Raw genomic sequence first — 16,904 nt, forward strand, 5'->3', positions numbered from 1 at the left:
TACAATGTGAGCAGGAAAGAAACAAATAAAGCTGCTCGTGATCATCCAGCTCACCTTTCAGGATGGTCTGCTGCTGCTTGGCCGAGCAGATGAGTCGACTGATGCCTTCGATGACCTGGCTCTTGGAGTCTACGTCCTTCTCTTTGGGCTTCTTCCCCAAGAAGATGGTGGGAACTGAAGGGAGGAACAAACACCAGAGTCAAAGTGCTGTGTGATGGAGGGAGACGACGACTGGGTGGCAGTGCACTGAATCTAGATTTAGACTGACTTGCTTCAATTACATTTAAATCTCTAGTACAGAGGACACATATCTTTATACCCTGCTATGCACTCTGAACATGGATCTGAGGGATTTGTCCAAAAGGCTTTGCAGTAACTATTTTAGGGCCTATCTGCAGGGAACATGGCTACCTGCAACAAGCCTGCAAGTCAAAAACACTTATTTAGTGTTAACAATGTAATGTGGCCTCAGTCTGTGTTGAATGCAATACATGGATCATCAATCAAATGAAATTAATCAATCATTGTTAATATTACAAATTTTAGTTTCAAGTAAAGTCATAATCATAAAAATGATTTAAAGCACCAGATTTCGAACGCCTCACCTTTTTTGTTCTTCTCCTTGGTGACCACAGTCATGGCCATGGTGTTGACCTGAGCCTGTGGATCGCTGCTGCCCCCGCCTGGTAGCCTGCTGACCTGCAGCGAGCGGAAGGCGCTCTTCAGCGTGTTCTTGCAGCTCGTGTCGCGTCGCTCTCCCTCCCGCCGCTTCTCTGCCAGAGAGGCCAGCCAGTAATCCACCTGCAGGCCGATGGCGTCCACGCCGTGGGACATGCTGGGGCTCCTGTGGACAGAGAGCGCGCATGAGCGACTTTCTCAGGCCCTTCGTGACAACTGTAAAGCCTCATAATTGAACTTTCCTATTATTCTCTGGTCATTCATGTCAAACTTGTGAAGAACTTCATTATTAACATTTTTATCTGACATTATTTGTAATTTTTAGTTTCAGCAGAATACACAGATGCAGTGAGGGGTCCAATAATGAGACATACATACATCCAACTTTCTTTACATCACAAACACATCTGTAAGATAATTTAACATCTTCACGAGCAGACCGACTTCAATCTGAGAGCTGAATTTCATTCATCGTATACATGTTCAACACACTCCCCAAAACATTTCTGCAGAGGGCGAAATAGAAAAGATCAGATCAGTGAGAGCTCTGCAGAGAGGCACTGCAGCAAAAAAACATCTGATTCAGTCAGATAAAAATGTGGCTGAAGTATCAAAGAGAGCCTCGATTTGGGAGAGGATCTCAGAGAAACACGAGCAACTCGCTGCCTGTTTGCTTGAAGAACAAGCAGACGGATGATTAAAAGGATTTATCTCTCTGCCACAGCTCAGTACTGACAGCAGCATCAACATGCATGCTGACAGCTGAGACATCAACTGAAAAACCGAACCATAAAATCAACCTGAATAAAAAAACGGTTCTTTAAATATCTACATCTGAGGACTTGATTTAAAGCACATCAGTATAATTACTCACTAGATCCTCAACAATACTGAAATAACTATAGCCTGTTTATGTCCTTTTATAATCATCAGACTTAAAAATAAAATAAATGAATGAAATGAAGATTTGAAGACTGAAATCTCCAAATCAAGTATTTGGAAACTCGCCTCAGACACAGGCAAATCCGTCATACCAAGTTAAATGTTATAACAAAAATACAGTGACATGTGAGACCATTTCCAGCGATATTCCAGCCAAAGCTACGTCCTTGTACCTGGTTTCCAAATATAGTTACTTTGTCATTTCAAATAACAAACAATGAAATTCCATTTGATTACAGGCTGTGTTAGAAAGTGTAACCCCACACTGCTGCGATAATGAGGAAAATGATAAAACAAGATCCTGTAAAGAAATCTGAATGTTAGAGAACTCTTACCCTTGAACTGTGAGCACGCTCCCCATGGAGGGAGAGGAGGGAGGCGTGGCTGTCTCTTTGATCATCCCGGTGGGAGAGCCGTGGGAGGGGGGAGATGTGGAGGGGACAGCGAGGCTCACTGCTACACCCTCCTCTGCATCTCCTTCATAACCCAAATGGAAATAAGAGCGTGAAACCCTAAATCGAATTCTTTTTTAGCATCTTTTGACATTTTCCAAACACTCACCTGTTGGAGACTGACCAGACTCGATCAGACCAACCTTCACCACCTGGAAAACAAGAAGTGATGTCAGCCAAAGATCCTGAAGATGAACAGCAGCAAAAGTAAAAAGTTCCCACTCAAGAGTATAATTCTCACCCCAATAAAAGGAATGAACTTCTGGTAGGAGTCTTCATCTCGCCTGGGAAAAGGACAATGAGCCGTGTTTGTTAAAGAAGACCTAAAAGATAAAAGACGGCACGTGTTCGCTGACACCTGTACTCACGTTCTGTGCTTGCAGGTTAGCATGGCCTCGGCGATGGGCAGCTGGTGCGTGACCGTAGCTCCGCTGATGTATTGGGAAATTCTTCCTGCCACATCCAACTGATCTGCAGGAGAAAATGAAAAAATTGGAGAAGTGAATAAAGGCGCGAAATGCTGAATTATGTCCTGAGGGGAGACGGCACGCGTGGTACCTGTCTGCGGCGGCTCTGAGCGACTGAACACGTCTCTCCACACCCCGTCCAGAAAGGAGGAGCTGTAGCGATTGTCGAGGGCTCCGAGGTGTTTAGCCACAGGATGAGAGCCTGACGAACATAATGAGAGAGCGGGAAGGTGAGAATGTGGAAGGATCGAGGAGTTTAATGAGCTAACACGACTGCCTGTTCCTCCTACCAATGTGCCAACAATCAACACATCCTAACAAGTCACAGCATTTCCCAAAATCCAATTAGCATGCAGACAAGTGACTGTGTGCACCAGACATCACTTCCTGCAAAGCAGTAAAACTTTGCTGCAGTCTGACTCTGCAGGAGGAGACAAAAGCAGGCTCGCTCACCCAGCGGCACCACCAGGAAGCGCATGTGGTTCAGCCAGTCAGACGTCTTGTTGGCGAGCTGGGTGACGAAGAACTGCAGGATGGCTCCCAGGTAGCTCTGGCTGCCCACCGCCACCACCTTCACTGGTCTGGGCATGGACGAGTTACAGTTGCAGCTACAGGGAAAAAGAGAGAGAGAGAAATATTCATTACTCAAGAATCAAAAAGTTTGATTATCGTCTCAAAACATACTTAGAACGTTTTTGTTTTAAGAAACACAACCTAATCTATATTGGAAAATATCCTAAAAAACTAGATTTCTTACTACAGTGTGTCCTACTCCCTTCACAAGTGCAAACTAGTGGTAACCAGAATGGAAAAAAGCAGATGCCTTGGTGCACATCTGAGATGAAGCACATCAAACTAGACTGTGGGCGTTTGTAAGGGAAGCAGTACACACAGGTGTATGAAAACACTAGTTTTAAGGAAGTTTCCTGTGTGGATCACCCTTCATTTTTTATACTGCATTCCATTTGAAGTGGGAAGTCAGAAATCCAGAGTTCCCACTCAGAATTTTCAGCCCTCTCAAGACACTATCCCGCTCGGAAAGCCGGAGAAGCCAATCTAATGGCAGCTCCGAGCGTAAACTGCACTAAAACTGCAGAACTCATCCTCTGTACTATTACTGATGTGTATTCGTGACTTGCTAAATAAGCACTGACCAGGCTCTGTTCATGAATGTGCTGAGAGGTGTTTTTAACAACAGAAATACAGGCACTGTGTTGCACTCCAGGTACTGTTACTGATGACTAAGAAGCTAAATAAAACCTGTTATTGTGACTGTACTGTAATGGGTTTGACTTCAGTCCCAGCGCCAGCATTAGAAAAAGAAACACGGAAGTCCCTTTTATTCCCAGACTACAATCTAACTCACATTATTTAAGGCAATAGAATCATTTTATATTTCTAACTGTTGCTCAGATGACATTTCCTTCATGTTTAGGCAGATTTCATCCCAACAGTGCAAACACAAACCAGAAGAATTCACACATGTGTGGGAGAGAGTGATAAGCAGAGGGACAAGGCGACGTGATAGATGCAGATATGGGAGACATATAAAGTTTTCTTGTTGTTTTTATAAAGCAACGTGAGTCACAGGGAGGAGGAGAACAGAAGGAGCAAAATATATAAGGGTCAAAGGAAGAACAGAGGACAGAAAAATAAGGCTCAGAGCAGGAAGAAAGACTAAACAGATGAGTCACTCTGCACACCAATGAGTTCTAGCTCGCCGTGTGTGTGTGTGTGTGTGTGTGTGTGTGTGTGTGTGTGTGTGTGTGTGTGTGTGTGTGTGTGGATGTTAGATTAGATCAGAAAAACTCACAATTTCTGGATGCGAGTGAGCACAGCAGACAGCACCGCCTGTATTTCAGCTGCTGAGCACGTGCAGACCACTGGGTGTCTCTGTACCTGGAGCTGCTCTGCAACATACTGCAATACATGAAAGAGGAGAAGTGCAGTTAAAAAAAGGAAAGAAATAGGAATAAAAAAGAAAAATAACCCACCAAATCCACCCAAAGTTATTACGGAAAGCTGCAGGCCTTACCTGCCCCTGCCAGTCTGTGCTGTTGACCAAAATGAGGCTCTCTGGGAGCGCCGAGTCCGACAACAAAATCTGGTTAAGCTGATCGTACACTGCTTTCCTCAGAACCTACACACACACACACACACATACACAGAGTACATAAATCTCCCCACAGCGACACATTTGCTCTTCAGATGACTCATCACCACATACATAATTCATTTCTGAGCTCCAGGCCGGTCGTACATTATCAGAATTCATGCGTTTCTCTACTTTAAAAAAACGCGTGGGTCACAAGCAGACGGGGAACAAAGGCAGAATTTTTTTGGTCATATGTTAATTCCTCTGTGGGAAACAACCACAATACGCAGGTTTATTTTTGTATGCACGGTTGAAACTATGATGCTGAAATCCTGGAAAGAGCCAAATCGAAATGAGATTTTATAATCGTTCAGTGTCGTACCGGCGTGCTGTGTCCCAGCTCCGGGGACCTCTCGGAGTCTGAGCTGTTGGTCCGCTCACTGAGAGGTTTGGACAGCTGTCTCTCCTTCATCGGAGTGCTAATGCGCTTCTGCCTTGGTGTATGGCCTCCATCCAACCTGGTGGGAAAAAAGGAAAAAAGAAAAAAGAAAGCAAAGTCAAACTCAAGAAATGAGGAGTCCAGGGTTTTTCAGCATAGTCGCCTCTGAGGCCTCATTTTTCCTTTCATTTTATAAGCTTTACTTAGAGATCTTGAGTTCCCCCTCAGAATTTTACCAACCACAGGGTTTGTAAGCATCAGAGGAAGCTGAAAAATAAGGACGCCACAGAAACCTGCAGTAGCTGAAATGGCCACTTGAGGCTGGCTTCATCGTCTCCATAGAGTCCCAAGTTAAAACGCCAAAAATAAACACGTTTACAGCTACAGCTTACCAGATACAAAAGACGGTTTTTACTTTTAAAACTAATATTTAATTTTGCGATCACTGCCTCGGGCAGGTTAATCTTTTTCTAAGCCTCCAGTTAATGTTTTACTAAGACTGATTCAAGCTTGCTGTTTTGCTGGGCTACTTTAGGTCAGTGAGCTGGACCTCTCGGTAAATAACAGCCACCCAAGATGCCTGTGCTATTATTAATATATTACTTTGTACAAACTAGCAAGCTACATGTCTGTGCGATGAACCTGTGCAGTTTAGGGATGCATCTTGCTCACCAAGCTTGCTAAGATTAGCTGAGTGAGTCCACACTCAGCCAAAAAGGTCACCGAGTCCTGTCAGCTGAATTCTACTGATTTACAACTAAAAATCAAGTAAAAATTAAAAATCAAGTCATGCAGTTTGATATTGAAAACTTTAAAAAAAACATCACTGATAAGCTTTTCTAGTAACAAACAGGCTCAAGTTTATTATTCAGTTTATAGTAGCTTAATGGTTCTGCAGCATTTGCGTGACTGAGGAGGACAGTGATTATGGAGAGGATGGAAAAGCAAAGTCATTCTTCAGCTCGTGAGGCCAGTTTTAAAGCACGATCTCACTCAGAAACTACAAAACAAAGTGACTCCAGCTCTCCCTGTGTGAGGTCATGAATCCACTCCTACTTGCTGAAGGTTTCTTCCTGTTAAAAGGGAGTTTTTCCTTCCCGCTGTTGCCAAGTGCTTGCTGATTGTTAGGGGTTTTCTCTTTATCTTACTATATAAAGCGCCTTGAGGTGACTGCTGTTGTGATTTAATTCAATTTAGTTAATTCAATTAACTAAATTCAGATAAAAACAGCAAATCAAATGTATGTGGGACTAAGCTTTGGGTGACTTACCTCGGCGATGCCATCGGCTGTGCTTCACTTTTGCTGCTCTTAATGGGTGTACGGGGTTTTTCTGCCACGGACACCATGATGCACGGGCCCACTTCAGCGAACAGCTCCTGGTCTGTTAGCTCCTACACACAAACAGACACACACAGTCCACAGACAGGCTGTCAGTGTCAAAGGAAGGAGACACTGGCACCCACTTTTTTGTGTTTCTTCTGCTCTCTCAATCTGTCTCACTTGCAGCACAGATGGCAGCGAATCCGCCTCAGAGTGATACCGACAAAGATCCCAGCACAACATTAACTCTCCCTCTTTGACACACTGACACTCATTTAAAAACACACGAGGAAAGTCGTACCAGCGTGTCGGTCTCAGACGGGATCTCATCCAGGTTGCGGCTTCGGGAAGGTTTCATCTTCTCCAGAAGAGGCTGCTCCCCCTGCTGGGAACAGAAGGGAGAGGCAGTCAGTCGACGGGCTTAATGAGCCTCGAGATTTGGTAAATAAGAAGGAGCAGAGCTCTCGGCTCTCGGCTTCAGGGGGAAAACACAACAGCAGTTACGCCCAGAAGATGTTGGTTTTCCTCTGCCGTTTTAGGCCAGACGAAGCATTCTACACAAATAATTAGATAGGACCTACTTACTGAAGTGAAAGCAGCTTTTTCATCTTCCAAACACATATTTGAGAAAGTGTCCCAACAGCAGTCAGAACCTAAAGGCTTATTTCATTATGAAGGGAGGAACTGGAGCTGCCTGAAGCACATCCAGTGGCATCCATTCAAACTGCGACAGATTAAACACTTTTTATTCAGCAGATGGTGACCGTCAAAGACTTATTGAATTTCTGCTCCATTAAGGAAATGTTAGTGTGAAACATTTTTCAAATTTCACATTTCCACTGCGCTCCCCCGCCGTGCTGACTGTCACCGGCTTTAGATTCTGGATATTTAGCACATCAATGCAGAGTCGCATGCTGTTTTTCATGCTTCTTGCTTCATTTCATGCTGCATTCTTCACATACTTTATGGTACTGTGTGGTACTTAGTCACACTGTTGAACTACAGCTTTATTGTTTTGCTATCCTGCCACCAGAAGCACTTTGCAATCTTAGGTTAATGCCGTATCGCTCAACTTCTTGTGTACTTTTATTATGACTTCTTAAGGGCCCAAGAAATAGGAGATAGAAATAGAAGAAGTTATAATATTCACAAGAAATCTTGAGCCAACCCTAAGTTCTTTATGTTTGGCTAATAAAATGAGGAATAGGTCCAGCAATTTATTGAAGGACAGACTGCACAGCATGCTGAGATATGCCAAGTTTTCAGCAAATTACGTGTTTTAGTTGTAAAAACAGAAGCAGATCCTACAAAGGGATGGCTCAGGACTTGTGCACAGTACTGTATATCCAACACTACTAAATTAAATTGTGTATCAAGTTTTTTTCCCACAAGGTAACATCAATGTAGAGACAATACAAATAATCTTGAGTTTTTGCTGAGACACACAAGCTGAATCATTTTACACCAACGCAGGCGAGCTCTGCATTTGGACACAGGTTTGAAAGCTTTCCGGTTGTAAAGTCAGATATCCTTCGTGAAGAGTTAAGATTCACTGCACTCTAACAGGTGTACTTCCTCTCGACTGTGCAGCTGCTGCGAGTTACTCACCGGACTGAACGTGTCTCTGCCCAAACTGCCTTTGCTGTTCAGGCTGCCGATCTCCGTCTGAGAGCTCGACTGAGACATTCCCTCAAAGAACGGCCTGAGCAAACACACACATGGATACATTAATTCTTATTCAGATACTTATATAACACATTTATTTTCAATAATAGAGAGAAAAAAAGAGCAGAACAGAACAAAGTCAAGTAACACTGGTAAGACTTTAAGAAGTTCTGGGTCACTCTGACGCTTTCAGACGTTATTGAAAATAATGACTCAGACTGGGCAGCGATTCTGTGTCGTTAAAGTATGCAAAGAGCAAAATAATTATTATTCAAAAGTTCTGATCAAAGTTAAAACTGACCCAGTTTTGGCTCATGCCGAGCTTTTAATCTGTGGCTGTAATGAGCAGCTTCGCCCAACAGAGGGGGCTCTGAATTGTTAATGAAAGTCCTCTCAGCGTGCCCGTCAGCGTCTGTGCAGGTGAAGCGGGAGTGTGGGGGTGAATACTAATGTCGCGTCTGTGCCAGTGCTGGTACCTCAGCTTAGGTTTGGGTGTGCTCAGGATGCTGTCGGTCTCGTCCAGCTCCGGCCCGCTGTCGCTCGGGTTGTACATCTCCAGGCTGTCGTACAGCTCGTCCAGGTCCTCCTCCACCTCCTGGATCTGCTCCCTGGACACGTGCTCCAGACCAAAACCAACCTGGGAGAGACGCACGGAAGAGAGGGTGACCAACACAGACGGTCGCTGTGCAGCTTTAACACCTAGAATTTCTGTTTATCACCTGAATCTGTCACTTCTCTTCACACAAACAGAAGCTATAAAAAGCACATCAACGACAGCCTCCCTTCCTTTAAATGAGCACTAATCTCTGTGCGTACACAGGACAGAGGTGTTGATACCAGCTGTGATACCCGACACGGCTCACTGCCCGTTTCTCTGTTGACACCACGGGGCTTTGCAAGCCCGCGATTTCACAGAAGCTGGATATCAAAAGTGAGAGAAGCGAGATGCTTACATGCCACAGTGACCTGGCTAACATCAGAGTGAGTCAGGCAGCTCAGCCACAAACTCCTAAACAGGGAGCCCAGTTATAGCAGTGGTTTGGACTTAAAAGGTAAGTATTCATGCATGGAATCATAAGCAATGCAAGCAGGGATAAACAGGAAATAACATGAGTTTGTGTTTGGACCAGCACTCGCATCACTCAACTCCAAAAATGTTCACTTCAGCGTGAGAACAGAGACGTCACGTCTGCACGATTTAAAGCGCACTCAGGAGCCAGCCAGTAAACCGCACACAATGGATAATCATTTGTATTGTTATCTGATGTGATAGCATAGCTGGTTCTGCTTTCATAATGTAACACTATCCAGCTGTGTGCGTGCGTGCGTGCGTGCACGTGTGTGTGATCACTGAGGGGGGAAAAACAAGGTGGAGATGCATTCATTAGAAGCAACCACCTCAAAGTACTCCGACAGGTGTTTATAGGTCTGTGGACAGACGTTTCATTGCGATTGCGTCATAGGCACACATGACTGACATCTCAACGAAAGCAGACTTGGATGGCAGGGTATTTCCTTAAGGAAAAACACCAGCGCTGTAAACAATACCATTACAGTCGTTGGTACTGGGAAAAGAGTTTGTGTAAAACACTACTGCTCCATCAGTTCATTTAAAAGCTGCACTTTTGTGATATTTGTTGAAAAACACTGTGTTGTTAACCTGCAGGAGGTCCTGAGTGTTTCAGATTGATGTGCATTCTCATGGAAAGTGTGTTTAGTGCATGATGGGAAGCTGTCACCGCTGCTGCTATGGTGACGCTTTTCAACAAGTTTATGGTCTTTTTATGGGACAAATAACAGCTGAGGTGTCTGGCCCTTTGTATTGTTATTGTTTGTCGAGGGGATTGATTTAGTTATTAGGCAGTTGGTCAAATAAGGTCAAAAGTCTTACTGCCTTTAGTACACGTGGTCTGATGGTGCATCATCAGAGGGATAACCGTGAGACGGCCTTGGTCTGACAACTCTTTGCTATCGAGTCAGATGTGATTCTATTGTAAAAAATCATCTAGTTTGTTGTTCAACAAGGATAAGCTGGGGTAAAATTAGGTTTCTATTGTAGCAATGGGTTTCCAGATAGTTAACAATTAAAGTTATGGCTGAATCTATAAGAATCCAACTATCCTCTGCTCCTTATCTGAGTTTGGGTCGCAGGGACAGCAGTCTGGTAATCACAGTCTGGGGCAGTGGGGGACTGAGTGTTTCTCAAGAGAGCCCAGAGGTATAATCTCTCCAGCTAGTCTCCTGGCAGCCTCCTCTCGGTGGGACATGGCTGAAACACCTCTTTTAGGTGACGTCCAGGAAGTATCCTAACCAGGACCACCTAAACTGACTCCTTTAGCCCATGGGGCCTTAACCTGAAAAAGCTATATTGGTCCACAGGGGTTTGCTGCTTATTGGATTGAGCGGCGATCAGTGTGGAGGGCAATCCAATCCTCAGCTTCCATAACCTGTTTGCAGTACATGGAGCGTCACTTCTACCAAACAGTCATTAAATAATCAGGTCAGATTTTACCAGAGGTCCTCATCAGATTAGATCACACAGGCTGAACAAGACCCACCTTTGAACTCCACTTTTGTTTCAATCTCAACTAAACATCTAAAATTTTATGACTCTTGTCTTGTGCAGCTGTGACGTTTTTCTCAGTAACAAAATCTGTACACAGACAGACATAAACAACAAATATCAAACCGCCTTTGTGGTACTTAAAAAGTAGCAGAAAGAGTTTTGCTAGGATCAGCAATGTTTGTAATCACATGCATAAAGCAGAAGTAGATTTTCTGCAATACTGGTCACAGCAATACACATGGAAAATTTTACAATAATAGTGATATGACTAAGTAAAAGAAGTCACATGTTCAGGCTAACACACAGTTAGGTCTGTAAGATTTGCCCCTGCACACCATTACAGCAGATCTTAAACCACCAATAAAGAAGTTTAACTAAAGTGTTGCATTCAATATTCAGGAATTACAGACATTTTTACACACGGTTTCCTGTTTTCAGATGCTCAGAATTAACTGAACACAAGTCTAGAAGGCTGAAGTGCAGAGCTCACTAACATCAGCAAATGCTGTTTCCTCACTTGGGATGCTTTGTTAGGCCTTTAATGCAGCCACTGCTTTTTTGTTGGTCTGTGCCTTCAGTAGCTGAAACTCTGCTGAGTTGAGATTAGGTGACTGACTTGAAGAAAATACCATTTATTTGCTTTGAGAAACTCTTGGGTTGCTTTTGCAGTTTGCTTTGGGTCATTATTTGCACTATCAAGCACCGTGTGAGCAGTTCTGCAGCATTTGGCTGAATCTGAGTAGAAAGTACATAGTTCATAGTTCATCCTGCTGCTTGGATCTGCAATCACATCATCAACAAACACTACTGACCCAGTTCCACTGGCAGCCATACATGCCCTCCCCCTAACACTGCTTTCACTATGCGTCTCTTCCCATCATTCTGCTACATTTTCATCTTAGTTTCATCCATCCACAAAAAACTTTCCAGAACTGTGCGTGCTCTTTTAGATGTTTTCAGTCAGTCTAATGTGACCGCCTTGTTCTTAAGTGAAACCACTGATGGTTTTCACCCTGTTGTAAACTCTCTGTATTTACATTCATCAAGGGTTTTTCCCTACCTTAGACAGCCGCCTCCTCCAGTGTTCTTCACATGGTTAAATTCTGTGAAGCTGTTTTTTTAACCATAGAAATAATTCTTTCATCATGCACTTGCTGTCTTTTGTGCTCTTTGAGGCTTTTTTGTGTTCCTGAGCTGCTGAGTGTGTTCACTCTTTCTAACAGTGCACCAGACTGTTGATTCTTATCGCTACTGAAGTTTTTGCTGCTCCTGTGACAAGTTTCCTGAGATTTGCAGGCTTAATGACGGCATACTTCACTTACACCGACATCTCCTGGGCCTCATATTTAAAATCCCAGTGAAAAGCTACCAAATACAAGTTTAATTAACTCCAGATTTTTTAACCTCTTAATTTGTAATTGAATAATGAAGGGACGGGCATCATCTGGCTGCTGTGCAGTGAGTTATCCAATTAATTTAAAAACCCCTCGACTTAAAGCTGAAAATCTGCACGTTAATACCGAATTTGAAACTCCTCTGTGGTGGTGTGCAGACACAAAACTACACAAACAACCCAACTGTATGAAATCAAACAAAATCAATATGCCGTACACGCTTATACAAATAAAATAGCAATATTCCAATTTGCAGTTTTGAAAAGGCGACACGAGCAAACACAGGACACAAACACAGACGAACAAAATTCGATTTGTAAAGACACAGAGGGAAGGCAATGAAATTTTAATAGATTGTAACACACGCGCCACTTTGAGACAGCACACACATATTTTGCTTGACAGAAGCACACAAACACACACACACACACACACAAACACACACACACACACATCTTTGTTCTATTTTAAATTACAATGTCGTTATGAGCTGCCAGCTGAATCTCAGTTGTTCTGCCACATCTCTCCCACACATCTCCATGTGTCTTCAAAGCTCAACTGAAATACACGTCGACTCCCAACAACCTGGCAAACGCACACTCTCAACCTCGCACATAAAGCCGAAGTGTGGACGTGTGATATAAGTGATCAGGAAGGAAGAAGAGCCACGGAGAGGGGAGGGGAATAGAAGAGAGAAAAACAACGGCGAAATGAGCACCCACCTCATCTGTGACTTTAAACCTTTTCAGCAAGGCGACAAACTTCTGTTTGATGTTGGGTTGCTGTGAGAGAGAAAATGGGAAAAAGCACAACGTGAAACTCGGAGATAGATGTTCATATCAGTGTGCGTGTGTGTGGGGGGGGGAGGACACGGCAGCCTAGGGAAAACCGACAGGAGGCACGCTCACTTTTCACGCCTGATGAGTCAAAACAGCAGCAGTTAATGGATGCAGCATCACTTCTGCAAAGGAAAAATGTGTCTCGTGTTATTAAACTGGAATATGTGAGAGCGGGCCCGTTACCGAGGTTCCCAACACGAGATGCGTTTCCTGAATAATTGCAAAGGACTGATTATCTTATTTAAAAAGTCTGAAAAAGGAAGACGTAACATTTATTGAAAGCGAGTCTGGAGTTTTTCTTGAAACGTGCGACATCTGTCCGACTCGGCAGTTCAAAATTCAATTAAATTTTTGCGTGTGTGACATTTGTGAGCCAGACGTTATTATCCTGCAAAAAGGCAGCGGTTCTTCTAATGCACAAGTTATTTTTACCTCAAAGACTAAATCCCAGACTTTGTCTAAAACACTAAACTTTTTTTTAACCTGTAATAACCATTTGAAGGCCTCACAGGTGAGTTGATATGCTTGCTAATTTGCACATGAAGCAGTTGCAGAGAAATGTTATAATTTATTGAGCCACCCGGTCTCTTGTATTAGAACCTCCGGCTCATACTTTACAAACACATCACATAACGCCACCGTTGCTTTAAATGATAATGTAGTAAGCTCCAAGCAGCTGGTGACATTGTTGCAATTGCTCTGTTGACACAAAATAACTGCAATATGTTTAGAATAGTTTTTTTTTTTGTAATGTTGCAATAAAGCAACTAAATACAATGTATTCACAAATAACACATTAATTTCAGACAAACGTATAAAAGTATACAAAAGGTTCAGCTAAACAAAAATCAAAAACAAAGAAGAAAACAACATTTCTATAGTTCATAGTGAAAAAACGGGAGCTTTCATGTAATTTAATTACATATCTGTTAATTAATCACATGGTCTCGTATGAATGGCCATGGGGGAGGTTTGACTCCAGTGCTCTAATGTATTTACTGTCACATGTCAATCAATGGTATCCTGCGTTCTCATTGGTAGTCACTTTAATTGCTCACTTCAAACGTCAGAAAAGTTAAACTCAAGACCCGCCCACTATGTAGTGCCGGTGATCATTTCCTCCACGGTCATTTGAAGTCATGGATTTCTATGGGGACTGGTTGCCATGGTGCTGCTAGTCACTGTGTGAATAGCCTTAACTCTGGACCTGCCCACCCAGCTGCTAACCCACCTGTTGGCTGTCAGTTATTTTGCCAAATGTCACTAACAACACTCGGTCTCTGGTTGTCACAGCCATACAAACTGCTCATTCACCTCTAAGCTTTAGTAGTTGAACATTGCAGGAATAATAGAGGTAGTTTATAAGGTAGCGAGAGCAACGACCACAGCAGCTTCTGCAGTTCCTCCAATCACCACTTGAGGATGCTTCCAAAAGCAAAACACACAGACTTCCATATCCAAATGATCAACATTACTGCAGAACGTGCTTACAGCCCAGTCCCAAACCGGTTTTGATTTCAGCAGCAGATTTTTCCCCCTAACATCAGTGTTCACAGCTGTATGACTCACCCATTGAAATATTAAAGAGCAACAAGTCTTAGCTGTTTGTCAGACAGGTGGATGCCAACAGAGGCGCAGCTGCAGCTCCCTGTGACTAACGTTTGTCCTTTCGGTATCTCCGTGTTCATCTATTTGTTAATGTGCATCAGTGATTTGTGCCAGTATTGGATTCTTACACAATTCTGCATAAATCTAATAAACACTACGATTTTTCGGGTATGTAATTACCTGGATCAGTCAAAAACAGATTATTCTGCATGAATATTTAATCTAGAAAGCAATTTACTAAATGTACTTTCCAAAAAATTGACTTTGATCCTATGATAGTGATCAAAATTTATATTAGACAATGTGATTATTGCCCATCGTAACTGAGTTTACAAAGGCAGGACCTCTATCATTGTCCACGCTGTTTTATAACTCATGACTTAGATGTCCTGGTTGGACATGAAAAATGCAGATAATGAACAAAGGCATAGTTTCAAACGCTTGGCATCATCCCCTTATTCTGTGATATTAATTTAAATGCACAAAGTCAAACAGCAAATACAGCCAACTCATGAACACATAACTGTCCATGCAAACACTGCAGTTCACTGTTTAAATATGAAGATTATTCTACCTGAAGCCATCGTTGGCATACGGCATGTTTTTCTTTTTTTAAATTAGTGGAAACCAAACAATCTTTGCATGCGTGGGAACCTACTTCAGGCTAAAACTTAAAATAAAATTCTCAGGGTTGTTTTTGATTTAAAAAAAAAAAAAAACAGAAACAAAACGAAAAAAGAAAGGAATAAAAACTCAGTTTGGAAGTAAAAAAGGGGGAAAAAAGGACAAAGCAAAGCTTTCATCTGCAAAACAAGTGGGTGTCTGAGTGGCTGTGGAGAGTGAGAGTGTTTTGGAGGATTTGTCGCAATTTGCTGCTACGCACTGGAGAGGGTCGGCTTCATGTCGGGACCTCCTGGGGATGCAAATGTTTCTGGAGGCGCTGTGTGTGTGTGTGTGTGTGAGTGGCAGGGTGAGCTGCACAGGGTGGGGGGTCTGCTGTAGGGGCTTTTAAGAGCGAGTACATATTTAATGTTTGTGTAGCAGTGCAGGTGGTTAGAGTGTGTGTGTGTGTGTGTGTGTGTGTGTGTGTGTGTGTGTGTGTGTGTGTGTGTGTGTTCTATAGGATCTACAGAGGTGCTGCAATAACAGCCTCCTTAGACAAACACAAGCACGCACACACAAACCAAATGCCGCCTTTCTTCTGCTAAGCTGCAGCTCTGCCTTCGTTTTTTCCAGGGTGATTTAAAAAAATAAAAATTGTGTTGTAATCTGTGCCTCCTGCTGAGCCTTTATGTACAGTTTTTGTGTGAGCTGTGTGTGTCCGTGCATCCTCAGGTTAAAATCGGCCTGATTACACGTAGAGTGAATGAGAGGGAGAAAATGGATTTGCAGATAAACCAACACGGGAGCGAGCCAGGCCGAGAGAGAGACAGGATTGGGAGGGGAGATGGGGGCGAGCAGATAAGGAGGAGAGGTTGAATGAGGTGAGGCGAGGGCTGCGCAGGAGGAGGGAGGGTTGTTGAGTCCAGTCAAATCAAATTTATCTGAAACTGCCGTCGCACGAAGCGGGTTTGCCGCAAAAGTGCTTCACGGACAAAACAAGCAGGTAGGCAGAAAAACGAGTATAAAGGAGAAGGGGGGATGAAGGGGGAGATCAGGGAGGGGGCTTTTCTTCTCCTTACCCTGGTGATAGCGGCGTTGGAAGGCAGCTTACGCCTCGGCTTCTTCTTCCTCACCTCCTCGTCTTCATCAAACAGATACTGAGAAGGAAAAAGTGAGAGAATGAGAGGAAGATGAGGAGAGCACGTGATGTTTTAAAGGTTAGTTCAAGGTCGCCGACTCCAGCTATAAGAAAAAAACTAATAACGAGTCGTAGCGACACAATTTGTCTGCGTGGTTACACTGTTGCTCCTGGTAACATGGATACATTGTTTTTTCATTCAGCTGCTGGCTGAATGAAGATAATTCAGCTGAAGCCAAAGCCATTCTCTTTATTTTGTGTTTTTTGGTTGTTGTTCCTCCTTTTGTGCCAGTGAAACAAAGAAATGTTCATTACAAATCTATTTACTTATTTTTAGACATGTTTTTTTCTTTTTTGCTCTTCATTTTTAAATTCTCCTTTCGCCAGTGAAAAACTGAAAGACCCTTAACAAATTTATCAGGTACCCTGTCATAAAAACAAGAAAACACACTAATATTTTAGAAATCTGTCAAAAACTCTTTTATAACCAAATTTGAGCCGACACACTGGACCTCATGATGCTAAACCACTTAAAACCACATTTTCTGTTCCGGAGTAAATAACTGTAATTAAGCATCTTAATCAAAAAATAATAATGTGCTTTCCTACTTTTTCTGCTTTTTTCTAAAACAGTAAATTTTAAAAATTCACGGATAACGAAAATAATTATGTTTTAGTATTAAAAACATCATTTTGA

The 16,904-nt window shown here is 42.9% G+C and overlaps 1 protein-coding gene across 4 annotated transcripts in view; it reads right to left on the minus strand.

Moving 5' to 3' along the window:
- pacs1 (phosphofurin acidic cluster sorting protein 1) overlaps nt 1-16,904 on the minus strand; it is a 70,312-nt gene that overhangs the window by 4,824 nt on the left and 48,584 nt on the right. Inside the window, exons 7-23 of one of the 4 annotated variants that reach the window (XM_005453181.4) lie at nt 16,149-16,226; nt 12,742-12,801; nt 8,536-8,696; nt 8,003-8,096; nt 6,696-6,776; nt 6,344-6,465; nt 5,017-5,152; nt 4,575-4,679; nt 4,353-4,459; nt 2,993-3,147; nt 2,631-2,741; nt 2,441-2,543; nt 2,314-2,356; nt 2,182-2,224; nt 1,956-2,097; nt 606-844; nt 55-174 (exon numbers count right to left, since the gene is read on the minus strand). In XM_005453181.4, coding sequence (XP_005453238.1) covers nt 55-174; nt 606-844; nt 1,956-2,097; nt 2,182-2,224; nt 2,314-2,356; nt 2,441-2,543; nt 2,631-2,741; nt 2,993-3,147; nt 4,353-4,459; nt 4,575-4,679; nt 5,017-5,152; nt 6,344-6,465; nt 6,696-6,776; nt 8,003-8,096; nt 8,536-8,696; nt 12,742-12,801; nt 16,149-16,226 — 1,900 coding nt within the window. Of the gene's footprint in view, nt 1-54; nt 177-605; nt 845-1,955; nt 2,098-2,181; nt 2,225-2,313; nt 2,357-2,440; nt 2,742-2,992; nt 3,148-4,352; nt 4,460-4,574; nt 4,680-5,016; nt 5,153-6,343; nt 6,466-6,695; nt 6,780-8,002; nt 8,097-8,535; nt 8,697-12,741; nt 12,802-16,148; nt 16,227-16,904 lie in introns of all 4 variants that reach the window. The other 3 variants (XM_005453180.4, XM_019356886.2, XM_019356887.2) reach the window with 3 other exon arrangements.

Source organism: Oreochromis niloticus, linkage group LG3 (assembly GCF_001858045.2).
Source record: "Oreochromis niloticus isolate F11D_XX linkage group LG3, O_niloticus_UMD_NMBU, whole genome shotgun sequence".
Classification (NCBI taxonomy): Eukaryota; Metazoa; Chordata; class Actinopteri; order Cichliformes; family Cichlidae; genus Oreochromis; species Oreochromis niloticus.